Source organism: Armigeres subalbatus, chromosome 2 (assembly GCF_024139115.2).
Source record: "Armigeres subalbatus isolate Guangzhou_Male chromosome 2, GZ_Asu_2, whole genome shotgun sequence".
NCBI lineage: Eukaryota > Metazoa > Arthropoda > Insecta > Diptera > Culicidae > Armigeres > Armigeres subalbatus.
Genome location: NC_085140.1, coordinates 320,749,493 through 320,771,167, shown reverse-complemented (window position 1 = coordinate 320,771,167; position 21,675 = coordinate 320,749,493). Strand labels below are relative to the sequence as shown.

General features: G+C 41.9%; 4 protein-coding genes and 1 long non-coding RNA gene across 6 annotated transcripts; 2 read left to right on the top strand and 3 right to left on the bottom strand.

Annotated features, from left to right (window-relative positions):
* The first annotated feature begins 236 nt into the window (after nt 1-236).
* Nucleotides 237-1,826, top strand: LOC134216809 (uncharacterized). 2 transcript variants are annotated; one of them, XM_062695608.1, is made up of 3 exons: nt 237-599; nt 659-1,310; nt 1,479-1,826. In XM_062695608.1, the coding sequence occupies exons 1-2, from the start codon at nt 443-445 to the stop codon at nt 1,276-1,278; spliced, it is 777 nt and encodes a 258-aa protein (XP_062551592.1). In that variant the 5' UTR covers nt 237-442; the 3' UTR covers nt 1,279-1,310; nt 1,479-1,826. The 2 variants fall into 2 exon arrangements, with proteins under 2 accessions (XP_062551592.1, XP_062551590.1); XM_062695606.1 differs by having other exon boundaries at nt 257-599; nt 1,499-1,826.
* A 4,381-nt stretch (nt 1,827-6,207) lies between these two features.
* LOC134216808 (transcription factor A, mitochondrial-like) lies at nt 6,208-7,699 on the bottom strand. The gene is made up of 2 exons (XM_062695605.1): nt 7,482-7,699; nt 6,208-7,413 (listed from the first exon to the last, which is right to left on the bottom strand). Exons 1-2 carry the CDS (start codon nt 7,538-7,540, stop codon nt 6,729-6,731), a joined length of 744 nt encoding a protein of 247 aa, XP_062551589.1. The 5' UTR covers nt 7,541-7,699; the 3' UTR covers nt 6,208-6,728.
* A 656-nt stretch (nt 7,700-8,355) lies between these two features.
* LOC134216807 (uncharacterized) lies at nt 8,356-9,109 on the top strand. Its single transcript, XR_009980832.1, has 3 exons — nt 8,356-8,477; nt 8,543-8,918; nt 8,984-9,109. It is a non-coding gene; the product is annotated as an uncharacterized LOC134216807 (long non-coding RNA).
* Nucleotides 9,110-12,562: 3,453 nt separating this feature from the next.
* On the bottom strand, nt 12,563-14,359 carry LOC134216805 (uncharacterized). The gene is made up of 2 exons (XM_062695604.1): nt 13,536-14,359; nt 12,563-13,475 (listed from the first exon to the last, which is right to left on the bottom strand). Exons 1-2 carry the CDS (start codon nt 14,119-14,121, stop codon nt 12,991-12,993), a joined length of 1,071 nt encoding a protein of 356 aa, XP_062551588.1. The 5' UTR covers nt 14,122-14,359; the 3' UTR covers nt 12,563-12,990.
* Nucleotides 14,360-20,023: 5,664 nt separating this feature from the next.
* LOC134216804 (transcription factor A, mitochondrial-like) lies at nt 20,024-21,216 on the bottom strand. Its single transcript, XM_062695603.1, has 2 exons — nt 21,008-21,216; nt 20,024-20,935 (listed from the first exon to the last, which is right to left on the bottom strand). The coding sequence occupies exons 1-2, from the start codon at nt 21,064-21,066 to the stop codon at nt 20,242-20,244; spliced, it is 753 nt and encodes a 250-aa protein (XP_062551587.1). The 5' UTR covers nt 21,067-21,216; the 3' UTR covers nt 20,024-20,241.
* Between the last annotated feature and the right edge of the window lie 459 nt (nt 21,217-21,675).

The following is a 21,675-nucleotide window of genomic DNA, read 5'->3' as shown; positions in this document are numbered from 1 at the left end:
TGTCTCATCACTATTTTAATATTATCTTTTTTATGCGATTCGCAATTGTTATGAAATTCAATAGTGATCAACAGCGTTTTAGTCTCTGTCGGATGCAACTTGTTGCAAGAAAATCGGTTAAGAGTTACTATGTGGAAAATTGGCTAATGTTTTTTATAGCATTTTGTGCACACACATACACACACACACATACACACACACATACACACACACACGGACAGACAGACATTTGTTCAGCTCGTCGAGCTGAATCGATTGGTATATAATACTATAGGTCTCTGGAACTCTTAACAAAAGTTTGTTTTCGGAGTGAAATGATAGCCTTTCGGTACAACTTTGTTGTACGAGAAAGGCAAAAAATCGCGAGCTGCCGACCGATTTGAAAAATCATAAAAATCATTGTTTTACTTGATATTTGAAGCTTATTTTCATCATATACTAAATGGAAGACCAGTCAGAACCTGTTCCGGAAGTGAAAAGTTCCACTCAATCCGATTCATTGGCAGCCCGCCGTGAAGCTCGACGAAAACGTATCCTCGAAAATTCCAATAACAGGCTGACGAAAATCACGGGCCGAGAGCACAATGATCCGCCGGCAGGTGAGTTATTCTGTTTGTTTTCCTCCATTCGACAATTACCGCACATACTCGATTTTCAGAGGATTTTACTATTAAACCTCCGGACGTTATCTACCCGGATCCGGAAGTCGAACGCGACGAGTACACCTACCAGGAGCCACCCCGTTTCGGCTCAAATCTTCCCGAAGGATTGCCCAACCTGGCGAACGGTGACATATTTTCCCTCCTCAATCAGCCGCTTGGTTCGGATCAGAGCGATTCATTTCCAGCAGCACAGGAACCAATTCCCGATACACTGTTAGTAAAATTCCTGCGTAGCCGCATGCACCTGGCCTTGATGGCCATTGTGGTATACTTATTATTTGCGAATGATCTTCAGTACCTAATCGGCGGCAATGTGTTTATCGTGCTGCTCGGTTGGGAGATGGTCGAAGTGTTCTTGCTGAAAACCTACGAAACGCGATTGCCCTTCATGGAATTGGTGTTTCTGTTGGGAGGAATTTCCCAAAAATATTCGCAGATTGTACTGAAAATTGTGCAAACCATCAACAAGGTCCTAAAGGATGTGACCTTTTTTGTGTTTTTCTTCGTGGTTTCGCATCTACTGTGGAGTCGATTTGTGCTGGGGATCGAGCTAAGCTATGTCTTGGGGTACGACCAGCTGGAGGACCAGTCTGGCGGTGGTGAAGTTGCTTCCTAGGTTTGGAATGGCAGACAGCCGTCAGCTTCGGGGTAAGTTTAAGCCTTGACCATTAAAATAATTCTTTTTCACTGGGGAGCTTATCGTAGGCAAGGGGATTATTTTGTTATTGTTTTGTTTTATTGATAAATTATTCTAATTGAAACGATTTCAATGGCAAAGAATTATTTTCTTTTTAACATCATGTAAATTCATCAAAGAACTGTTTCCAATCCGGTAGGATGAGGCCCGCCAGAAACTGCCGGTATGCTGTAAAATGCAAGGAATGGAAAAAAAAGTCAAACTCACTTGGAACACCAACCTGATGAGACACCCAGACTATACGTTTGTAACATGTTATTCGGCTATCTTGATGACATCTCATTTGTTGGTAATTTGAATAGCATGCCGTATAGTCTGGACAGCATATAAGTTAACTCAATCAAAATATTAGCTAGCACACAAATAACCTGCGTAAATGAGATAAGCCTTACTTTAGGGCCACGATGCTTATGACGTTAGTTGCGCGAATTAAATCCAATAATTGACCTTTTTTAGATTTTGCCATAGTCATACTAAGTCTCGTCATTCATCCGAACGATCCATGACATACAGTCCGAATAGAAGGGGTGTTGGGGAGAGTCTGAATAATCACCTAAATAATCACCAGAGTTCTTCTGAGAATTACGCCAAGAGTTTATCAAAGAATTACACCATGAGCTCATCCAGGAATTTGACCAGGAGTTCCGCTTGTTATTTCGCTAGGATTTCCTTCAAAAATTCCACCAAGAATTCTTCCAGGAATTCCACCAGGTGTTCAATCACGAATTTCTTGGAGAATTCCACAAGGAGTTCTGTCAGGAATTCGACCAGGTTCATTTTTATTTATTTAGTTTACATCTAAAAAGATAACACTGAATCAACAATTTAACGCTACAATACACGGTTCGAGGCCGCAGCTCTCCATCCTCGAATGCGCCAGTTTCTTTTGGAGCCCATAGTAGGCCCGATTTCCACAGATGATGCGCCTTCGTATTTCACGACTAACATTGTTATCAGCCGTTGGCAAGGATCCAAGGTAGAATAATTCCTCGACCATCTCGAAGGTATCCCCGTCTATCGTAACACTGCTTCCCAGGCAAGCCCTATCGCGCTCGGTTCCGCCACAAGCATGTACTTTGTCTTTGACGCATTCACCACCAGTCCAACTTTTGTTGCTTCACATTTCAGGCGGGTGTACAGTTCTGCCACCTTTGCAAATGTTCGGCCGACAATGTCCATGTCATCCGCGAAACAAATATTTATATAAATTGACTGGATCTGTTGAAAATCGTACCCCGGCTGCTCTCCGCATGACACCTTCTAGCGCAATGTTAAACAACAGGCACGAAAGTCCATCACCTTGTCTTAGTCCCCGGCGCGAATCGAACGAACTAGAGTGTTCGCCCGAAATCTTCACACAGTTTTCCACCGTTGCTTTGATCAGTCTAGTAAGCTTCCCAGGGAAGCTGTTCTCGTCCATAATTTTCCATAGCTCTACGTGGTCTATACTGTCGAATGCCGCCTTGAAGTCAATGAACAGATGGTGCGTTGGGACAATGAACAGATGATGCCGTAAATACCATTTTTGAAGGATTTGCCGTACAGTCCGTTGTCGAGCGGCCGTCAACGAAGCCGGCTTGATAACTTCCCACGAACTCATTCACTAATGGTGACAGACGTCGGAAGGTGATCTGGGATATCACTTTGTAGGTGGCATTAAGGATGGTGATCGCTCGAAAGTTCTCACACTCCAGCTTATCGCCTTTCTTGTAGATGGGGCAAATAAACCTTTCCTTTCACTCCTCCGGTAGCTGTTCAGTTTCCCAGATTCTGACTATCAGTTTAAACAGGCAGGTGACTAGCCCATCTGGGCCCATCTTGATATGCTCAGCTCCGATACCATCCTTACCAGCTGCTTTATTGGTCTTTAGCTGTTGGATGGCATCCTTAACTTCCCTCAAGGTGGGGGCTGGTTGGCTTCCATCGTCCGCTGAATTGACGTAGTCATCTCCTCCGCTGCCTTGACTTTCACTGCCTGTACTCTCAGCGCCATTCAAATGTTCCTCGTTGTGCTTTCATCACCACACGTTCGTCCGTCAAGATGCTCCCATATCCCTGCACATTTCGGCTCGCGGCACGAAGCCTTTGCGGGATTCGTTGAGCTTCTGGTAGAACTTGCGTGTTTCTTAAGAACGGTACAGCTGTTCCATCTCCTCTCACTCCGCTCCTTCAAGGCGGCGTTTCTTCTCCTGAAATAGGCGGGTCTGCTGTCTCCGCTTCCGTCTATAATGTTCCACGTTCTGCCAGGTACCTTGTTGCAGCGCGACCCCCCGCACTGTGTCTTTTTCCTCCAGAATCTGTCTGCACTCTTCGTCGAACCAATCGTTCCGTCGACTTCGTCCCATATACCCGACGTTGTTCTCCGCTGCGTCGTTAATGGCTGCTTTAACTGTATTCCAGCAGTCCTCAAGAGGGGCCCCATCGAGCTCACCCTCTTGCGGCAACGCTGCCTCGAGATGCTGCGCGTAAGAAGTGGCGACATCAGGTTGCTTCAATCGCTCTAGGTCGTACCACGGCGGTTGTCGGTACCGAACATTGTTTATGACGGATAGTTTTGGGCGCAGTTTAACCATCACCAGATAATGGTCAGAGTCGATGTTAGCACCACAATATGTCCTGACGTCGATGATGTCGGAGAAGTGCCGTCCATCAATCAGAACGTGGTCGATTTGTGATTCTGTCTGCAGTGGTGATCTCCAGGTGTACCGATACGGGAGACTGTGTTGGAAGTAAGTGCTGCGAATGGCCATATTCTTGGAGGCGGCGAAATCAATTAGTCGTAGGCCGTTTTTGTTCGTCAGCCGGTGAGCGCTGAACTTCCCAATAGTCGGTCTAAACTCCTCCTCTTGGCCAACCTGAGCGTTCAAATCTCCTATGATGATTTTGACGTCGTGGCTTGGGCAGCTGTCGTACTCACGTTCCAGCTGCGCGTAGAATGCGTCCTTATCATCATCAGTGCTTCCGGAGTGTGGGCTATGGACGTTGATTATGCTGAAGTTGAAGAACCGGCCTTTGATCCTCAACCTGCACATTCTTTCATTGATCGACCACCACCCGATCACGCGCCTTTGCATATCGCCCATCACTATGAAAGCTGTTCCCAGCTCGTGTGTGTTGCCGCAGCTCTGGTACTGGTAGATAGTTTGATTACCTCTAAACGTTCGCACCATTGATCCCTTCCTACAAACCTCCTGCAGCGCTACGATGCCGAATCCACGGTTCTTGAACACATCGGCGAGTATGAGTCCTTCAGAGGGTATTGATCTTGGAATTCCTCCGCAAATTTCTTCAGTGTTTTAGCCATGAATTTCTGGAGGCTTTTTCCAGAAGTCCTCCAAAAATTCTACCTGCAAATCCTCTAGGCGTTCCTCCTGGAAACTTTTCAGGAGTTTTTGCTGGAGCTTCTCCAGATGTTTCTGCTGGAATTCCTCGGCTGAAATGTCTTCTTCCTTGGGAAGTATCGGGAGAAGTTTCGAGAGACATTCCCAAAGTAGTTCAAGAAAACATTTTTGAAGTAGCATTTTTAGAAGGTATTCCAGGAGTCATTCCTGGAGGAATTCCAGAAATCACTCATGAACGAGTTCCAAGAAGTATTCCCAAAAAGCTACAGAAAGTGTTATAGGAGAAAATTCTAGAGGACTTTTTGTAGAAATATCTTAATGCACTCCTGGAAACTTTTTTTGAACAATTCTAGGAGGAAAATCAAGAGCCATTCCAGAATGAACTCCTGAAGAAACTTCTGGATAAACTCATCAAGAAACTCCAGAAAAACTCCACGAGGAACTCTTTATAAAAATCCAGAAAAAAAACCATGAAGAAACTTCCGAAGAAATTCCTGGAGAACCCTCAAGAGTAACTCCCGGAAAGACAGCAGGAGCCTGTTAAAGAAATTCCTGGACAAACTCCTGAAGAAATTCCAAGAGGAATTATCAGGAGAAACTCCTTGAGGAATTCCAGGAAGAATTTATGGAGCTGGAATTTCTGTTGAAGCTCCAGGAGAAACTCTAAAAGAAACTGAGGACCAACTCCATAAGAAAAAAAAACCGTAAAAACTGCAAGAGCAACTCAAGGAAAAAACTCCAAGTGAAAATTCTAATGAATCTTCAGGATAAACACTCCAACCTCCAGGTGAAATTTCCGGAAAACACCAAGAGAAGATCCAGGAGGAACTACTGGAGAAAGAATTCCATAAGGAACTTAACAAGAAACTCCCGAATGAATTCCAGGAGTAATCCTAGAAGTAAATCGTGAAGGAATCCCAGTATAAACTGCTGGAGAGTTTCAGCATGAACTGGAAACTCCAGAAGAAAGTCCTAAAGGAATTCCAACAGAAGCTTCAGCACTAACTCATGGCAGAATTCCTACAGGAACTTTTTCTAGGAATGCCACCTTCAAATTCTCAAAGAGTCCATCCTAAAATCCGTCAGGAGATCGTTTGGAATTCCTACAATAGGAGTTATATCTGGAATTCTTCCATGATTTCTTTCTAGAATTCTATCAGGCACATATACTTCTTGGAACTGCTCCTAGAATGCGTCTTGGAACAACTGCCCCAGGATTTTTTGAGAAAAAAATATTCAAGCAGAATCCTGGAGGAATTCTTGAATTGTTTCTGGAGGAATTCTGGTAGTTTCCTTGAAGAATCTTGAAATAATTCCTTAGATTTTTGATGATTTGGCGATATTTGGAGAAAAGGTTTTTACGGGTTTTACCAATTGAATACATCCAATCTGTTCTCTAGTTTTGCGTCCCACAAATATTAGTATAAGTTCATTGTTTGCAATGCAAGACAGTCATTTCAATTTCGATTGATTCCATAAATGTTAGTAAAATTAAACTCCCACAGTGTTACACTACAAAACAAGTTTTATTTGGGGATTGAAAAATCGGCATAACTCATGTTAATATGCACTACAAAGAAAATGGCAATTCTTAACGTTAGTTCCACTGTTTAATCATGACCCACCAAAAGGACAACATTAAAAAATGCGATACTTATTAGCGACTTAATTTTACTTTGAAAAATACAGCCATAAAACTATTAAAAGCAAAGCGTTGTCCTTTTTTCGGGCCCAACATCAGAACTTGAACATCGATTTCAACTTGTTAACAATACCACTTTTCTGGTGTTGTTCTGCTCCAATCGAATGTGCATCGGTCTTAACTGCGTGGTCGCTGCTATCCGAATCGCTCCCCTTCACTACTGCGGCAGCTTTTTTAATTGTTTCTCCCGTATCCCTATCCAACGATTTCACCTCTCCGTAAACCCGCTCGGTCGTTACCGACCGTGCCGTGTTTTCCTTACAAACTAATTCCGCCTTAACTGTAGGTGCTACTGTTGGTACTTCTGGATAGGGACACCCGAGTTCCTATTTCGGTGACGGCGTCTTATTCGACTTGGTCGGTGTCGTTGCCGTCGTTTTTCGAACCATATCCGCGTGGTCTTGCGCGATCATTTTCTCCTCCCACTTTTTAACATCTTCGCGATATTTCACCAAACCTGCCGCCGCACGATCGTTATAAGGAGCTTTCTCGCTGTCGCTCAACCTGGCCCAGTCCTGTGCGATTTGTTTTATTTGCGCCCTATTCTGATCCTTGTTCAAATTCTTTGCCTTTTTGTCGGCAGAGTACAGCAAAAATCCATTCAATGGTCGCTTCGGTCTGCCCAGTTCTTTCAGCTTCTTCTTATACTCCCGTTTAGCTCGTTCTTCAACTTTATCAACTCGCGCCTGGCGAATATCTTGCTTCTGCTCATCTGTCAGCTGACTTAAGTACTTAGCATTCTCCTGAATCCAAATGGCTTGGTCCTTCTTGAAATCATTTTCCAGTTTTGACTTGGTGGCAGCATCCAGCACTTGCCATTGGGCAGCTGCTAGTTTGGAAATGTCTCCCGGTGATGCTGTGGGATTGTTAGCATACAGGCTGGAGCGTATGGTTTGTACGTATCTCAAGTACGCATTGATCGGGCGTTTTGGCTTTTCCGGGAGTGTGGAATTGGACAGGAACGACGTAGTTTTTAGTCCATTGACCAATTGGTACGACGGTAGCGAGGTTCTGAAGGTAGAAATGAAAGTGTTACTAAAGGTACATAACCTCCGGTTCGTTTCAGACGGATTGTTTACCTGGAACTGATTCGCAATCTTGACGAATTTAAAAGTCGCACCAAATTGTTCACCTGCATTTTTGCTGCTGCTATGTTTTGTATAATTATTTATTATAACGATGCACCTTACTCAATCGATTCTGATAAAACAGATAAAAATAGATAATAATTGTCGAAAATTCAGGCATCGACCATTACTTTTGTTTACGGCAGTGACATTACTTTGTTTACTTTTGTAATGCGCGTTTTCTTTTGTTGTTGTCCCCACACGGAAGAAAAAAAGTACTCAAAATTGAGTACTTTTAAACTTACTTTTGAGTTATTTTTTCTCTTCGCTTTCATCCACTCTTTCTTTTGTTGTCAAAAACAAAAGAGCCAAACAATCCAACGACGCTAGTTCAATACGGGAAGCCAATTTTGAGTTTTATTACCTGAGGTCGAAATTGAGTGAATAAAACTTAAATTTGGGTCAATAAATTTTACGTTGGGTACTTTTTTAACATGGGAGTAAAGGCAAACTACTTCGACCCTACTTACTCAATTTTGGCTTCCCGTACGGATGTTCGAGGTTGGGTGAATTAAACTCACTATTGGGTAGTTTATTTCTTCCGTGCACACGGTTGTTTGTGAAAACCCATTGATGTGTAAAGAGCGGAGCAGAATGGATACGTTTGCGTGCGTTTTGACAGTTTTCCCATGGCAAAACTGTCAAAACGCACGCAAACGTATCCATTCTGCTCAGCTCTTAAAAAATCAACCATTTTCAAATAGCATACCTGTCTGTCATAAAATGGGGGAATTTCACAATCATGCGATGGGTAAAAAAATACCCATGAGAGGAAACCCCTTATATTAATAAAAAGGTTATATTTTTACACATTAATGGGTGAAAAAATAGTTTGACAACGAAGCGTACCCAGTACACCAGTTGGTGTAAAAAGCAGCTTGTTTCTGCTTTAAAGTTTAATAAAAACTGAGATAAGATCTGCATTGGGATGCTCTCGGAACAACACAAGTAAGGCCAATGATATTTCTTGTAGATAAGTATTCTAAACCGTCTAAATTACCTAAATATTCCAGATCGGAAAATGGAGGAACTAAAAAAGACGCAGAGTCATACCACAGATAACAGATATTGAGGCTGGCATCCGAAACGTGTGTAAACATCGGCAACCGTTAATTCAAATGTATTTTAAATTGGGACCGCGTTTAGCAATCGTTTGGAGATGGCGCAAGGATCATTGTTATTGAAAACGCAGCCCGAATGCGGCTGTCAAATCCATTGGCTGCGTTCGACGGTTGTGAATCAGCTGCGTAAGTATGTACTGCCGCAATCAGTTGAGTAGATGGCAGTAGTGGGCCAACGTATATCAATTCAAAAGTTTACACAGGATTTTCAATAAAATTTGTTCTAGCTTAAATATCTGTTATCTGTGGTCATACGTATAGCTGAACGGTAAGCATTTTTATCCTCAATTGGTTTCTCTAATATAAATAATATAAAAGATAATACTTTTCCAGTTGATGGCTAATGTGCGTTACACTTCTGGCGATTTGTAACAGCAAACTCAACCTCAATACAAGCCGGAAGGATGATCTTGTGCTTGCTTTTCATCCTCTATGAGGAAGCTCGTTTGGAGGATGAGGTGCAAGAACCTCAATTGATATTTTAATAGATTTGTTGTTTCCTTATCCATATCAGAAATGAATAAAAACAAGCGTTTTATTTTTATTTTTTCCAACTTATGATTAATGATTATGAGTACCATAAATTTATTATTTATCAAAAATGCTAAATTATCTAAGCGCAAAAATGGGTATTTTTTCACCCATTTTGTGAGATTTTTGCTTTACTTCAATGGGTGAATAAATACCCATTTTGTGACATAAACTGATTCTACCCATTAATGGGTAAATGGGGTTTACCCATTAAATGGGGAGAGACACTTCTACAGAAAATGGGTGTTTTTTCACCCATTAATGGGTTTTCACAAACAACCGTGCACGAGCAATTGAGATTGCTGACAGCTCACATCGGCTGGCCCAGCTGATTCCAAACTCGATGAAAATAATAACAAATAGCCGTCAGAACAGTTAACCCAGATGGTGCAATTGCTCACGAACCTGCATTTCCAGTCACAGGGCTTCAAATTTGATGAATTTCACCAGGTGGGATGACTGAGTTGAAGTTTGTTTGTTGTTGTTTTCATCGAGTTCTGCGGAAGAACCCCAATGATAATAAAATGGTTACCTGTTTTTCCGTAATTTTCACACCGGGCTTAAGGCTACCTTACACCTCGGGAAAATTTTCCGCCGGATTTTGGTCCCCGTGTTATTTAAATGGGGCCGGGATTTTGATTTTCCGTGCCCAAATCCCGAAAACATCGCATATGCAAAAACACATGGGGAAAAAATCCGCCGACCAAATTCCCGAGGTGTGAGGCTACCTTTAGCAACCTCTATCCAGTTTTCCGCGAGCGGTAATGGCCGCCAGCTTGTCTGCGGGTTAGTCTCTGATTTGACTTTTCTGGAGGTCAACTGCACCCACCGTTTGAGCATTTTGATCAATGTGGTATATAAAAAGGCTTGAATTCACTTAATCAGCACCTTCTTTTATGCCACATTGGTCAGAATGCTCGGAGCGGTGGGTGCAGTTGACCTCCAGAAATGTCAAATCAGAGACTAACCCGCAGGCAAGCTGGCGGCCATTACCGCTCGCGGAAAACTGGATAGGGGCGGTACCTTCATCAGTGCTGCCACCTGGAAAAGTTTCGAGAAAATGTAGAATCATGGAAATTTGACATGACATGATACAGAAAATGGGGCCCTCCTTAGCCGTGCGGTAAGACGCGCGGCTACAAAGCAAGACCATGCTGAGGGTGGCTGGGTTCGATTCCCGGTATCGGTCTAGGTAATTTTCGGATTGGAAATAAGGCAATCCATAAGACAGCTGCGAACAGCTGACTATTTTTGTTTACCTTGATTTTGTGACAGATTCTGACCGGACTGACAGAACAATTCAAAGGAAATTGTTAAGCGCGGTTTACACCAGAAGTGAGTTCCGTTCAACTGCATACACACTTTGTTTTGATTTCGATTGTCAGTCCCATCGCTGAATGTCCTCATGGATAGCCTAATTGTCTCGACTTCCCTGGGCATAAAAATATCATCGTGCTAGCCTCATGATATACGAACGCAAAAATGGTAACCTGGCTTAGAAACCTCGCAGTTAATAACTGTGGAAATGCTTAATGAACACTAAGCTGCGAGGCGGCTCTGTCCCAGTGAGGGGATGTAATGCCAATAAGAAGAAGAAGATGATATAGAAAATCTGGGTGGTGCGGATAGAATCGATTTGGTTGTCAAACTGAAGCCAAAATTTGCTATTGTGCCGGAGCCAAACATTGAAGATTGTGGTTATGTTCGTTTCTGATCTAATATTGAGAAGTATTGTTATTATTTGGTGAAAAAATAAAAATAAACTTTTTTTGAGTTTTGTATTATTTGTAACAAATATTCTCACATTATATTTCGACTGGAAAATTAGTAGGAATGCAACTAAAAAGCACTCGTTACGAAATTTCTTGAGATTCAGCAGCTGATTGTGGCATGAATGTATGTAAACAATCGTTAAGTCATGTAGAGTCTAGCGCATTTGTGCGCCCTCATGCAGCGTGGAAAGAGAAATTCGAAGAGCGGGAAATGTTTGACAGCCGAGTAACTGCAAAATAATTTTGTTTATGGGAGTGATTTCAAAATATCCCTCTACTCGCTTGAGCGCAGAAAAGCGGTTCTATCCGCAGCACCCAGTAGAAAATGACGAATAAAATGCCTCTAGAACGCGCGTTATAAAACATTTTAGTCAAACAATTTTTAGTTTGTGGGGCTAGAAATTCAACAATCTTAAAGCTTTAACTGATGCTTATTCGAAAAAAAAAATCGAGATGTAATGTCTATTTTGTTCTAACCTCTTAAACCATGGTTTAAAATCTAAGAAAATCTAAGATTTTTTTGGAAAACATCTTTAATTTTGTTTCATTTATAACAAAAATATGCTTCATTTGCTATACCAACCGTGTAAAATTTCAATAATTCTACTTTTTCTCTCGATGACAGCTGGCGGTCTTCTTCTCTTAGATAACAGATAAATATTTAAACTAGAACAAATTGTATAAGGTTTTACATCAAATAAACATAACCTCAAAAACTCAATCGAATGAACTCAATTTGACATTTATCGGTGGTAGGTTCATGAGGTTCATCCTATCTCCCGCAGCAAGCGGATGAACCTTTGTTTATATACAAACCACCGATACCTGTCAAATATGGAAGAAATTCACCAGGACGCAGCCTTGGCTACATACGTGTGACGTCACACTGTGAAACCATATTTAAAATCATGTGTAAACTTTTGAGATGATATACGTTGGCTCACTACTGCCATCTACTAAACTGATTGCGGAAGTACATACAAACGCAACGGATAAGTAACCGTCGAACGCAGCCAATATATTTGACAGTTGTATTTAGGCTGCGTTGTATACATAATGCAGGGGAAGTAGGCGGAGCAATGAATCCCTACCCCGACATTAGGGTGTCCCAAAATTGGACAAAGTCTGGGATTTTGGGGGCTCAACCTTCAAATGAAAGCTTAGGGTATATAACAAAAGAAAAATTGTTCTACAACTCTGGGAAATGAAGTTTAGGGGTAGCCCCGACGCATTTTATGAAAAAAGTGCTTTTTTTAGAGGTACCATCGAAAAAAAAGGTATATCGGAAAAAAAATCGATGAAACCCATCAATTTTATATTTTTTACATTTAACCTAATATCTAAACTTTATGTAAAAACTTTGATATGGCATGTTTTACATCAATATTTTTTGTACTGAAGTTTTAAATTCGCTAGAACGATGATTTTTTAAAAATATTTTTCTATTAATGCACCCAAATCGGGTATCCATGGTAACGCCGTTAAAACTAGGCATTAATAGAAAGATGGGGAATTTTATAACGAACAACTTTGCTGAAAAAGGCATCTTTCTATCTCCAGCCGTTTAAAAGTTATTCACGATTTACTGCAGATAGATCATTTTTATTTTATCATATTGATATATTTATCATCTAACATCTATGATATTTATGGAAACAAGAACAATCTTCACTAATTACAAACTATTCCTTAATATTATTGAAAACGGAACGTTTTGAAGAAATATTTTGATGCTTACGATTTTCTGCTACGACCATTAGCAGATGAAACTTTTCTTGGTCTGTCTGTGGACCAAATTCATTGTATTCACTTGCTACTCCAAGAGCTCGTTCTGCTGGATCGTTTGTAACACACAAACAACGGCTTTTGGTTTTCGCTGCGATAAAATCATTTCTGTTGTTCCAGGTGGTTGGATCTTCGTGCAGGAAACTGCAATCAAGTTTCAGAATTTCAAAAAACCTCAATGAGTTTTCTGTGACATAAACTTCTAAACCTCCTTCAATAGCACATTTTTTTACTCTTAGCATGTGCTGTTTATTACTTGGCGTCTGCGACGAAAGGCTGATGGCTGCGTGGCGACGAAAGGCTGATGTTTAGCTCCGACAGATACCATAGATGCTTTTTGAATTTCTGGTATGTTTTTTGGCCTAACTCTTTGTCATCATAGTTCTTCAAAGCTCGCATGAACTTCAAATCATTCAACGGTGCATCTGTTGCAATCGGAGCTTTGTACCATCCCCTGATGTAAATTAGTACAACGAAAAGAACGAATCTTTCAAGTTTTTCACAATCTGGCATAAACTGATCTCGAAAAAGATACATTTTAAGGCTGTAAATGGCTTTAGCCATAAATCTAGCATGGTGCAGTGCACCAGGACGACGAAACGTAACTGCTTTGCTATCGTCTAAGCACACTAGGGTTAGCTCGAGAAACTCAGCATAGTCTTCACGAATGTGGGTTTGCAACGGCATCCGATTGCAGAAGGAAACGATGTTTACCTTTTCAGTTTCAGCAATTTTACCTGTTTCGTGAAGGCAATTTATAACATTCTTAGCTTGCAAAAAAATGTAACTATATTTACCTGCAGGGAAGCCAGAATATACGCTTTTGTCCAATCTGTCCCATTCGTCACGGAACGACTTGAACAGCATGTCGTCTGGTGAAGTCGTAACTCGACCGAAACAAGTTTTATAAGCTGTGCCAAGTACCAACTCATAAATATGATGTCTACAAGGTAAATCTAATAACTTTCTTCCTAACATTCGTTCAAGGATAACAGCAGCTCCATTTTTCTCTCCAGAATTCACATTTGTAGTATCATAGCATTTTCCGATGATAACACCATCTAGATTCCAGCATTGCAAAGTCTCAAAAACTGCTTCAGCAACGGCTTTTCCTGTTCCACATTGAAGGAAAACACTGTTGATAATTTGATCGAATCCATCCATTCCGGTAACAACTGCAATTTTTTCAGTTTGTTTCCGATTGAACTTCAGTTTCTTGGAATCAAAGTGAACAACCAAAGCGTGTGGCAGAAAATGTTCGGTTTTCACACTAAACCGATAAAAGCTGACAATATCCAACTCCGACGGCAAATGATTTTTTGGAAGGTTTCTCCTTGCAATGCAAGTTATGATGTCCCACCTTAATTTGTTTTTTGATGACATTTTCTTTTTCAGTACTGATTTCGTATGAATTGTTATAGAATTGGAAGGAAACTGAAACCAACTCTCGATACCATTCCTCTTATATAGGCCCTGGGTGAATTCTAGAAACTTCGAAACGAAACAAACAAAAAATACAAAAGCGTTGTCAGAGCTACTGCTTGGGTGAAACTCAGTTAGTATGTGCTGATTTGTAGATAGGTCATTGTTTGTTCCCAACTATCGTACTACTGAGACTCAGTAAATCGTGAATAACTTTTAAACGGCTGGAGATAGGAAGATGCCTTCTTCAGCAAAGTTGTTCGTTATAAAATTCCCCATCTTTCTATGTATGCCTAGTTTAAACGGCGTTACCATGGATACCCGATTTGGGTGCATTAATAGAAAAATATATTTAAAAAATCATCATTTCAGCGAATTTAAAACTTCAGTACAAAAAATATTGATGTAAAACATGCCGTATCAAAGTTTCAACATAAAGTTTAGATATTAGGTTAAATGTAAAAAATATAAAATTGATGGGCTTCATCGAATTTTTTTCCGATATACCTTTTTTTTCGATGGTACCTCTAAAAAAAGCACTTTTTTCATAGAATGCGTCGGGGCTACCCCTAAACGTCATTTCCCAGAGTTGTCGTAGAACAATTTTTCTTTTGTTATACCCTAAGCTTTTATTTGAAGGTTGAGCCCCCAAAATCCCAGACTTTGTCCAATTTTGGGACACCCTACCCGACATGTGCTGGTTCTAAAAAGTGAACAGCAGTGTTAGTTCTCTACCACCTTTTTGTGATGGCGAGGCAATTTTTTTTTTTTTTAACCAGTTCATTTATTTGGTAGGCTCAGTCGTGTGTGACACTTTGCGGAGCCGCAATTCTCAAGTATGATATTTTTACATGGTATATCATCTTATCTCAACAGTTAGTTGGGAGGGAACATAGACCATAATACTCGTGGCGACTCAAGGTTAGAAAAACTTAATACAGGACGGACGGGGTAGGGATTTTGCGCTCAAAACTCTCGACGGCGTACAGCACGCGTCGAAGTCGGACGCCGAGGCTAAACATTGGGCGGCTACAAGACGCTAGACTAGCCCAAGAATACGCGCAGCAGCTGGAAGTGGCACTCCCAACGGAAGAGCAGCTAGGCGCAGCATCTCTTGAAGATGGCTGGAGAGATATTCGATCCGCCATTGGTAGCACCGCAACCGCTGCACTTGGCACGGTGCCCCCGGATCAGAGAAACGACTGGTATGACGGCGAATGTGAGCAGTTAGTGGAAGAGAAGAATGCAGCGTGGGCGAGATTGCTGCAACACCGCACGAGGGCGAACGAGGCACGATATAAACAGGCGCGGAACAGACAAAACTCGATTTTCCGGAGGAAAAAGCGCCAGCAGGAAGATCGAGACTGTGAAGAGACGGAGCAACTGTACCGCGCTAATAACACACGAAAGTTCTATGAGAAGTTAAACCGTTCACGTAAGGGCCACGTGCCACAGCCTGATATCTGTAAGGACATAAACGGGAACCTTCTTACAAACGAGCGTGACGTGATCCAAAGGTGGCGGCAGCACTACGAAGAACACCTGAATGGCGATGTGGCAGACAACGGTGGCGGTATGGTAATGAACCTAGGAGCACGCGCGCAGGACATGCGACTTCCGGCTCCGAATCTCCAGGAAATCCAGGAGGAGATCGGCCGGCTGAGGAACAACAAAGCCCCTGGAGTTGACCAACTACCAGGAAAGCTGTTTAAACACAGTGGTGAGGCACTGGCTAGAGCGCTGCACTGGGTGATTACCAAAGTTTGGGAGGATGAGGTTCTGCCGCAGGAGTGGATGGAAGGTGTCGTATGTCCCATCTACAAAAAGGGCGATAAGCTGGATTGTAGCAACTACCGCGCAATCACATTGCTGAACGCCGCCTACAAGGTACTCTCACAAATTTTATGCCGCCGACTAACACCAATTGCAAGAGAGTTCGTGGGGCAGTACCAGGCGAGATTTATGGGTGAACGCTCTACCACAGACCAAGTGTTCGCCATACTTCAGGTATTGCAGAAATGCCGCGAATACAACGTGCCCACACATCATCTATTTATCGACTTCAAAGCCGCATATGATACAATCTATCGGGACCAGCTATGGCAGCTAATGCACGAAAACGGATTTCCAGATAAACTGATACGGTTGATCAAGGCGACGATGGATCGGGTGATGTGCGTAGTTCGAGTTTCAGGGGCATTCTCGAGTCCCTTCGAAACGCGTAGAGGGTTACGGCAAGGTGATGGTCTTTCGTGTCTGCTATTCAACATCGCTTTGGAGGGAGTAATACAAAGGGCAGGGATTGACACGAGTGGTACGATTTTCACGAAGTCCGTCCAGTTATTTGGCTTCGCTGACGACATTGATATCATGGCACGTAACTTTGAGAGGATGGAGGAAGCCTACATCAGACTGAAAAGCGAAGCTAAACGGATTGGACTAGTCATCAACACGTCGAAGACGAAGTACGTGATAGGAAGAGGCTCAAGAGAGGTCAATGTAAGCCACCCACCACGAGTTTCTATCGGTGGTGACGAAATCGAGGTGGTTGAAGAATTCGTGTACTTGGGCTCACTGGTGACCGCCGATAACGATACCAGCAGAGAAATTCGGAGGCGCATAATGGCTGGAAATCGTACGTACTTTGGACTCCGTAAGACGCTCCGATCGAATGGAGTTCGCCGCCGTACCAAACTGACTATCTACAAAACGCTTATAAGACCGGTAGTTCCCTAAGGACACGAGACCTGGACGATGCTCGTGGAGGACCAACGCGCACTGGGAGTTTTTGAAAGGAAAGTGTTGCGTACCATCTATGGTGGGGTGCAGATGGCGGACGGTACGTGGAGGAGGCGAATGAACCACGAGTTGCATCAGCTGTTGGGAGAACCATCCATCGTTCACACCGCGAAAATCGGAAGACTGCGGTGGGCCGGGCACGTAGCCAGAATGTCGGACAGTAATCCGGTGAAAATGGTTCTCGACAACGATCCGACGGGAACAAGAAGGCGAGGTGCACAGCGGGCAAGGTGGATCGATCAGGTGGAGGACGATTTGCGGACCCTCCGCAGACTACGTGGTTGGCGAAGTGCAGCCATGGACCGAGCTGAATGGAGAAGACTTATGTCTGCACACTCCACTAAGGCCACTCCGGCCTTAGTCTGATAAATAAAATAAAATCATGCAGCAATATAACGATGTGGTATGCTTGAGATCTTCTTCTTCTTCTTCTTATTGGCATTACATCCCCACACTGGGACAGAGCCGCCTCGCAACTTAGTGTTCGCTAAGCACTTCCACAGTTATTAACTGCGAGGTTTCTAAGCCAGGTTACCATTTTTGCATTCGTATATCATGAGGCTAGCACGATGATACTTTTATGCCCAGGGAAGTCGAGACAATTTCCAATCCGAAAATTGCCTTGACCGGCACCGGGAATCGAACCCAGCCAATCTCAGCATGGTCTTGCTTTGTAGCCGCACGGCTAAGGAGGGCCCGCTGCTTGAGATACCTGCTTGATAAAAGGGACTCGAAAAAGAATTTATTTGCAGTAACTAACCGAATATAAAAATTTTCGCATTAACGATTGCGCCCTAATACTGCTTCTAAGCTTCGATGCAGAGTAGGTACACGAGCTTTGTTCGCCAGCGACAAGCGTATGGGGCCCTTGGTATAATGATTATCGCACCATCTCCAAACCTCTCCAAAAAAGATACCTATTTTAGTTACTAAAACTAAGTAACTAAAATGAGGGGGGAAATGCTTATCTAATCTTCCGGTCAATGTCATCATATAGTGCATATACTCCTGTATATATACGATTGTGATGCATCACCAGTGCTACGATGTGCACGTATTACCTGGCAATCTAACTGCATTGATTGTCTGCCTTTTCAGAATTCCCAATAATATTCCGTTTAAATATCACAAATGATGGTTAATTGTTTGTGCTAAGGGAAAGAAAAGTGCAGTGGGTATCGGCCAAGTTCCCCTGGCGGTGCTAAAATGATAAGCGGAACAATACCTAATTCCATTTAAATCTTTTAGTATCATTAGTGATTATCACGCGTTATTATTTTATGTGGGGCACGCATGGAACATATTTTTCAACGCGGGTGTCAGGCGGCTGACCCATGCTCGACCAAAATAGTAAAATTTAGCTAGAATATTTTAATTTTGTTTGATTATTTTTATTTTATTTTTATTTTGGCCATCAAATGATTAGGAGCTTATTTTCAACATCACATAACGCAAGAGAGGGTAAAACTCTGCGTTGCATAGAAAAGTTTAGGAGGTCCCCGATTCGGTGCATTGTTGCACTGTCGTGTGGGGCATGGTTGTCCCGTGTCGTTTATGGCGATGTCGTTCCCGCATCTATGACGCCTTTGCTTGAACAAATCATTTTATGTAATGGCGGGACATGTTAATAATTCATTCTAGTTCTCAAATATTTTGGTAGATACTTCTGGAGGCTGTCAAGGCGGTGGGAGGGACATTGCCTATGAGTGGCAGAGACGGCTGTGCTCTGGGCGGCAGCATGGTGAAAGCAGTTTCGGGATAGTTAGGATTCAGTTTTCATACTTAAGAGAATATCTAGAATAATATTATATTTTGATGAGCCAACCTCCATTTTTTAATCACGAGTTTTATTTAGTAGCATAGGTTATCAGTACTCGTAATATACTTAATTCGGTGGGCACGCTTGGAACACATTTTTAACTCAAGTTCGACCAAAATTGTTAAATTTAATTGATTTATTTTAATTCAGTTTAATTATTTTAATCTTTCTGCGTCAAATGGTTAGGTATTTGTTCCCCCACCCCTTCTGCTCTCTCCTTTTCTATTTTATGTTTCCAAACTTAAACCAACGTGATCACACTAATCCCAAACTGCACGTACCTCTATCATATCAATCTACATACGAATCTACATACAAGAAGCGACAATCACCAGAAAACGGATTTCAATCATTTCCCTTTTACCATAAGTATAAATCATCTAAGCTATAATAAACTCTATCGTAGCGATCCCGAACTGTCTAAGCATCTTAACACTGTCTATTATGAACATAAACACAACCGTTTCTATCTCTACAAACATTTCTCTAATAAAAGGTTCCATAGCAGTCGCTAGAGCCGGAAGCGGTCAACATGCCGCTCCATACTCTCCTCCTCTATCTTCTATTATCTCACAATTTTACTACCCTGAAACTGAACTGTTTCGGACCCCTTATGGGTTTGAAGCAGAGGACGGGACACTCGAGCCTACCAGTCAGTGGATGGAAAGGTCCGTTGTGATAAAGGGTCTATCACAAGCCTCGGATAACCTGGAATAAGTTTTCCACGAGTCGAGTTCACATTGATTTCATGAGTTCTATAAATTAATCGTCACGTTGAAAATTTAAGCCAGCAGTGTAAACGTATTGCCTAATGTCATACAACGTAGATTGGCCACGGCCCGGGGATACGTTGAGTATAACAAGAATAACAAGAACAAGAAAACTAAGTAACTAAAATATCTTTTTCTCCAAACGATTGCCAATCGCGTTTCAAATGTTCGATGCATTTGAATCGACGATTGCGGTTATTTACACACGTATGGTATACCAGCCTAAATATCTGTTATCTAAGAAAATTTGTTTCCTACAAGATAACAGTATATTAATAACTAAAGTCAACACTCTCTCACTTGAAGACTCCATCCCTCAATAGAAATAAATTAAAAAAATAATTTATTTTTTAATGATGGTTATTGGTTACTAGATGGAATGAACTAAACTAAGCTACCTAACTAAACTAATAAACTTCGGTATTACAAGGTCGCCAAACTAGAATTAGTTTTCGTAATAAAAATGCAACTAATATACGTCTATAACATAAGATTTATTTTTTCCAACTAAAGATCCACCCTCGGCTCAGCTATGTATGTCCTGAAAGATTACTAATGCTTCCTAAGTGAATTTATATTCTGTGACGTTTACTTTTATCTGAATACGTTTAAGTTTTGTAATAAACGCCTTAACAATATTACTTCCGGCTTCGTTGTTAATTGAGGAACGATTGTTTCGGCGATAGCAATACTCTATCTATCCTTTCTCGCCACGGTGGGTATATTGGCGGCATGTTTACGACGTACCACATCAACGTGATCCCGAGCGATCATCTCTTTCTCCCACTGTGCCACATCTTCACGATATTTTGCCAACGCCTCCGCCGAGCGTTTATTATATTGATCCTTTTCTTCGTTGCTCATATGGCTCCATTCCAGGGCGTGTTGTTTCACTAGCGACTTAATTTGATCCTTGGTCAATTTATTTGGCCTTTTGTCGAAATGATACAGCAGAAATGCGGTCAATGGTCTTTTCGGTCTTCCGAGCTCTTTCAACTTCTTCCTGTGTTCCCGTTTCGCTCGCTTTGCAGCTTTGTCGGCTCGGGCTTGCCGGATGTCTTGCTTCCGCTGATCGGTTAATTGTTCCAGGTACTTGGCATTCTTCTGGAGCCAGATGGCATGGTCCGCGTTGAACTCACGCTGTAATTTGGTCTTTTTGGTAGCATTTAGATCCTTCCATTGTGCAGATACTAGTTTGGAAATGTCCATTAGGGAAACGGTGGGGTTTTTGGCCTGTAAGATTGGGCGCACGCTTTGGTAGTACCTTAAAAACGCATTAATCGGTCGTTTCGGCTTTTCGGTTAATGTCGGATCCGATGCAGCTTGATCAGATAAGAAAGACGTCGTATTGAGTGTATTTGCTAGTTGGTATGACGGTAGTGCCGTTCTAGAACCAAAAAATGATGTTAGCACATATGACCCGGTAATCTCTGAGTCGTTCCTAACTACTCGGGTTTACCTTGAGTTGATTTTCAGCTGTACACAGTTGAACAGTCGCGCCAAGTTATTCATCTGCATTTTGCTCTTCTGTTTGTTTTAAGTAACTTAACAGCAACATAAATTTTAATAGCGATCCACCACAGCGACACCAAAAATTATTATAAAAGGTCTTGTTTACTTTTTTAATGCGTTGTTGTTTTCCTTTTTCCTGATGGGATGGCACTTATTTATACTCCATTGCACAGTGACGTCACACACGACTTTTGACAGGTGCTGGTCCTGTTGTTTACAGACGATTTTATTTTAATTTTGAGATACTTCTATCATTCTTTGGATTTTCTGATCGTTAATTACCTAAGCTTATCGATAGTTATCAATATTTGAATGCGGAATGTACGGAATGTCTTCAACATCGTGAAATATGCAGATTTAATTTGGATCAAAAAAATTCTAAGTCCGAAACGTAAACAACAGGACCAGTACCTGTCAAAAGAGTGAGGTTAAATTTGCCGCGCGCAATGACCTATTATGTGACAGTCAATCGTCATTTACATCTTTACATACTAGGGATCCTACATTCAGAGATATGCGAAAGCGGCCATCTTGAGCCAATCGAGCATTGAGAGCTGTCAGAATCTGAGCCAAATGAACATTGTTATTGTTGCGGATTGAAAGGTATTGCGATTG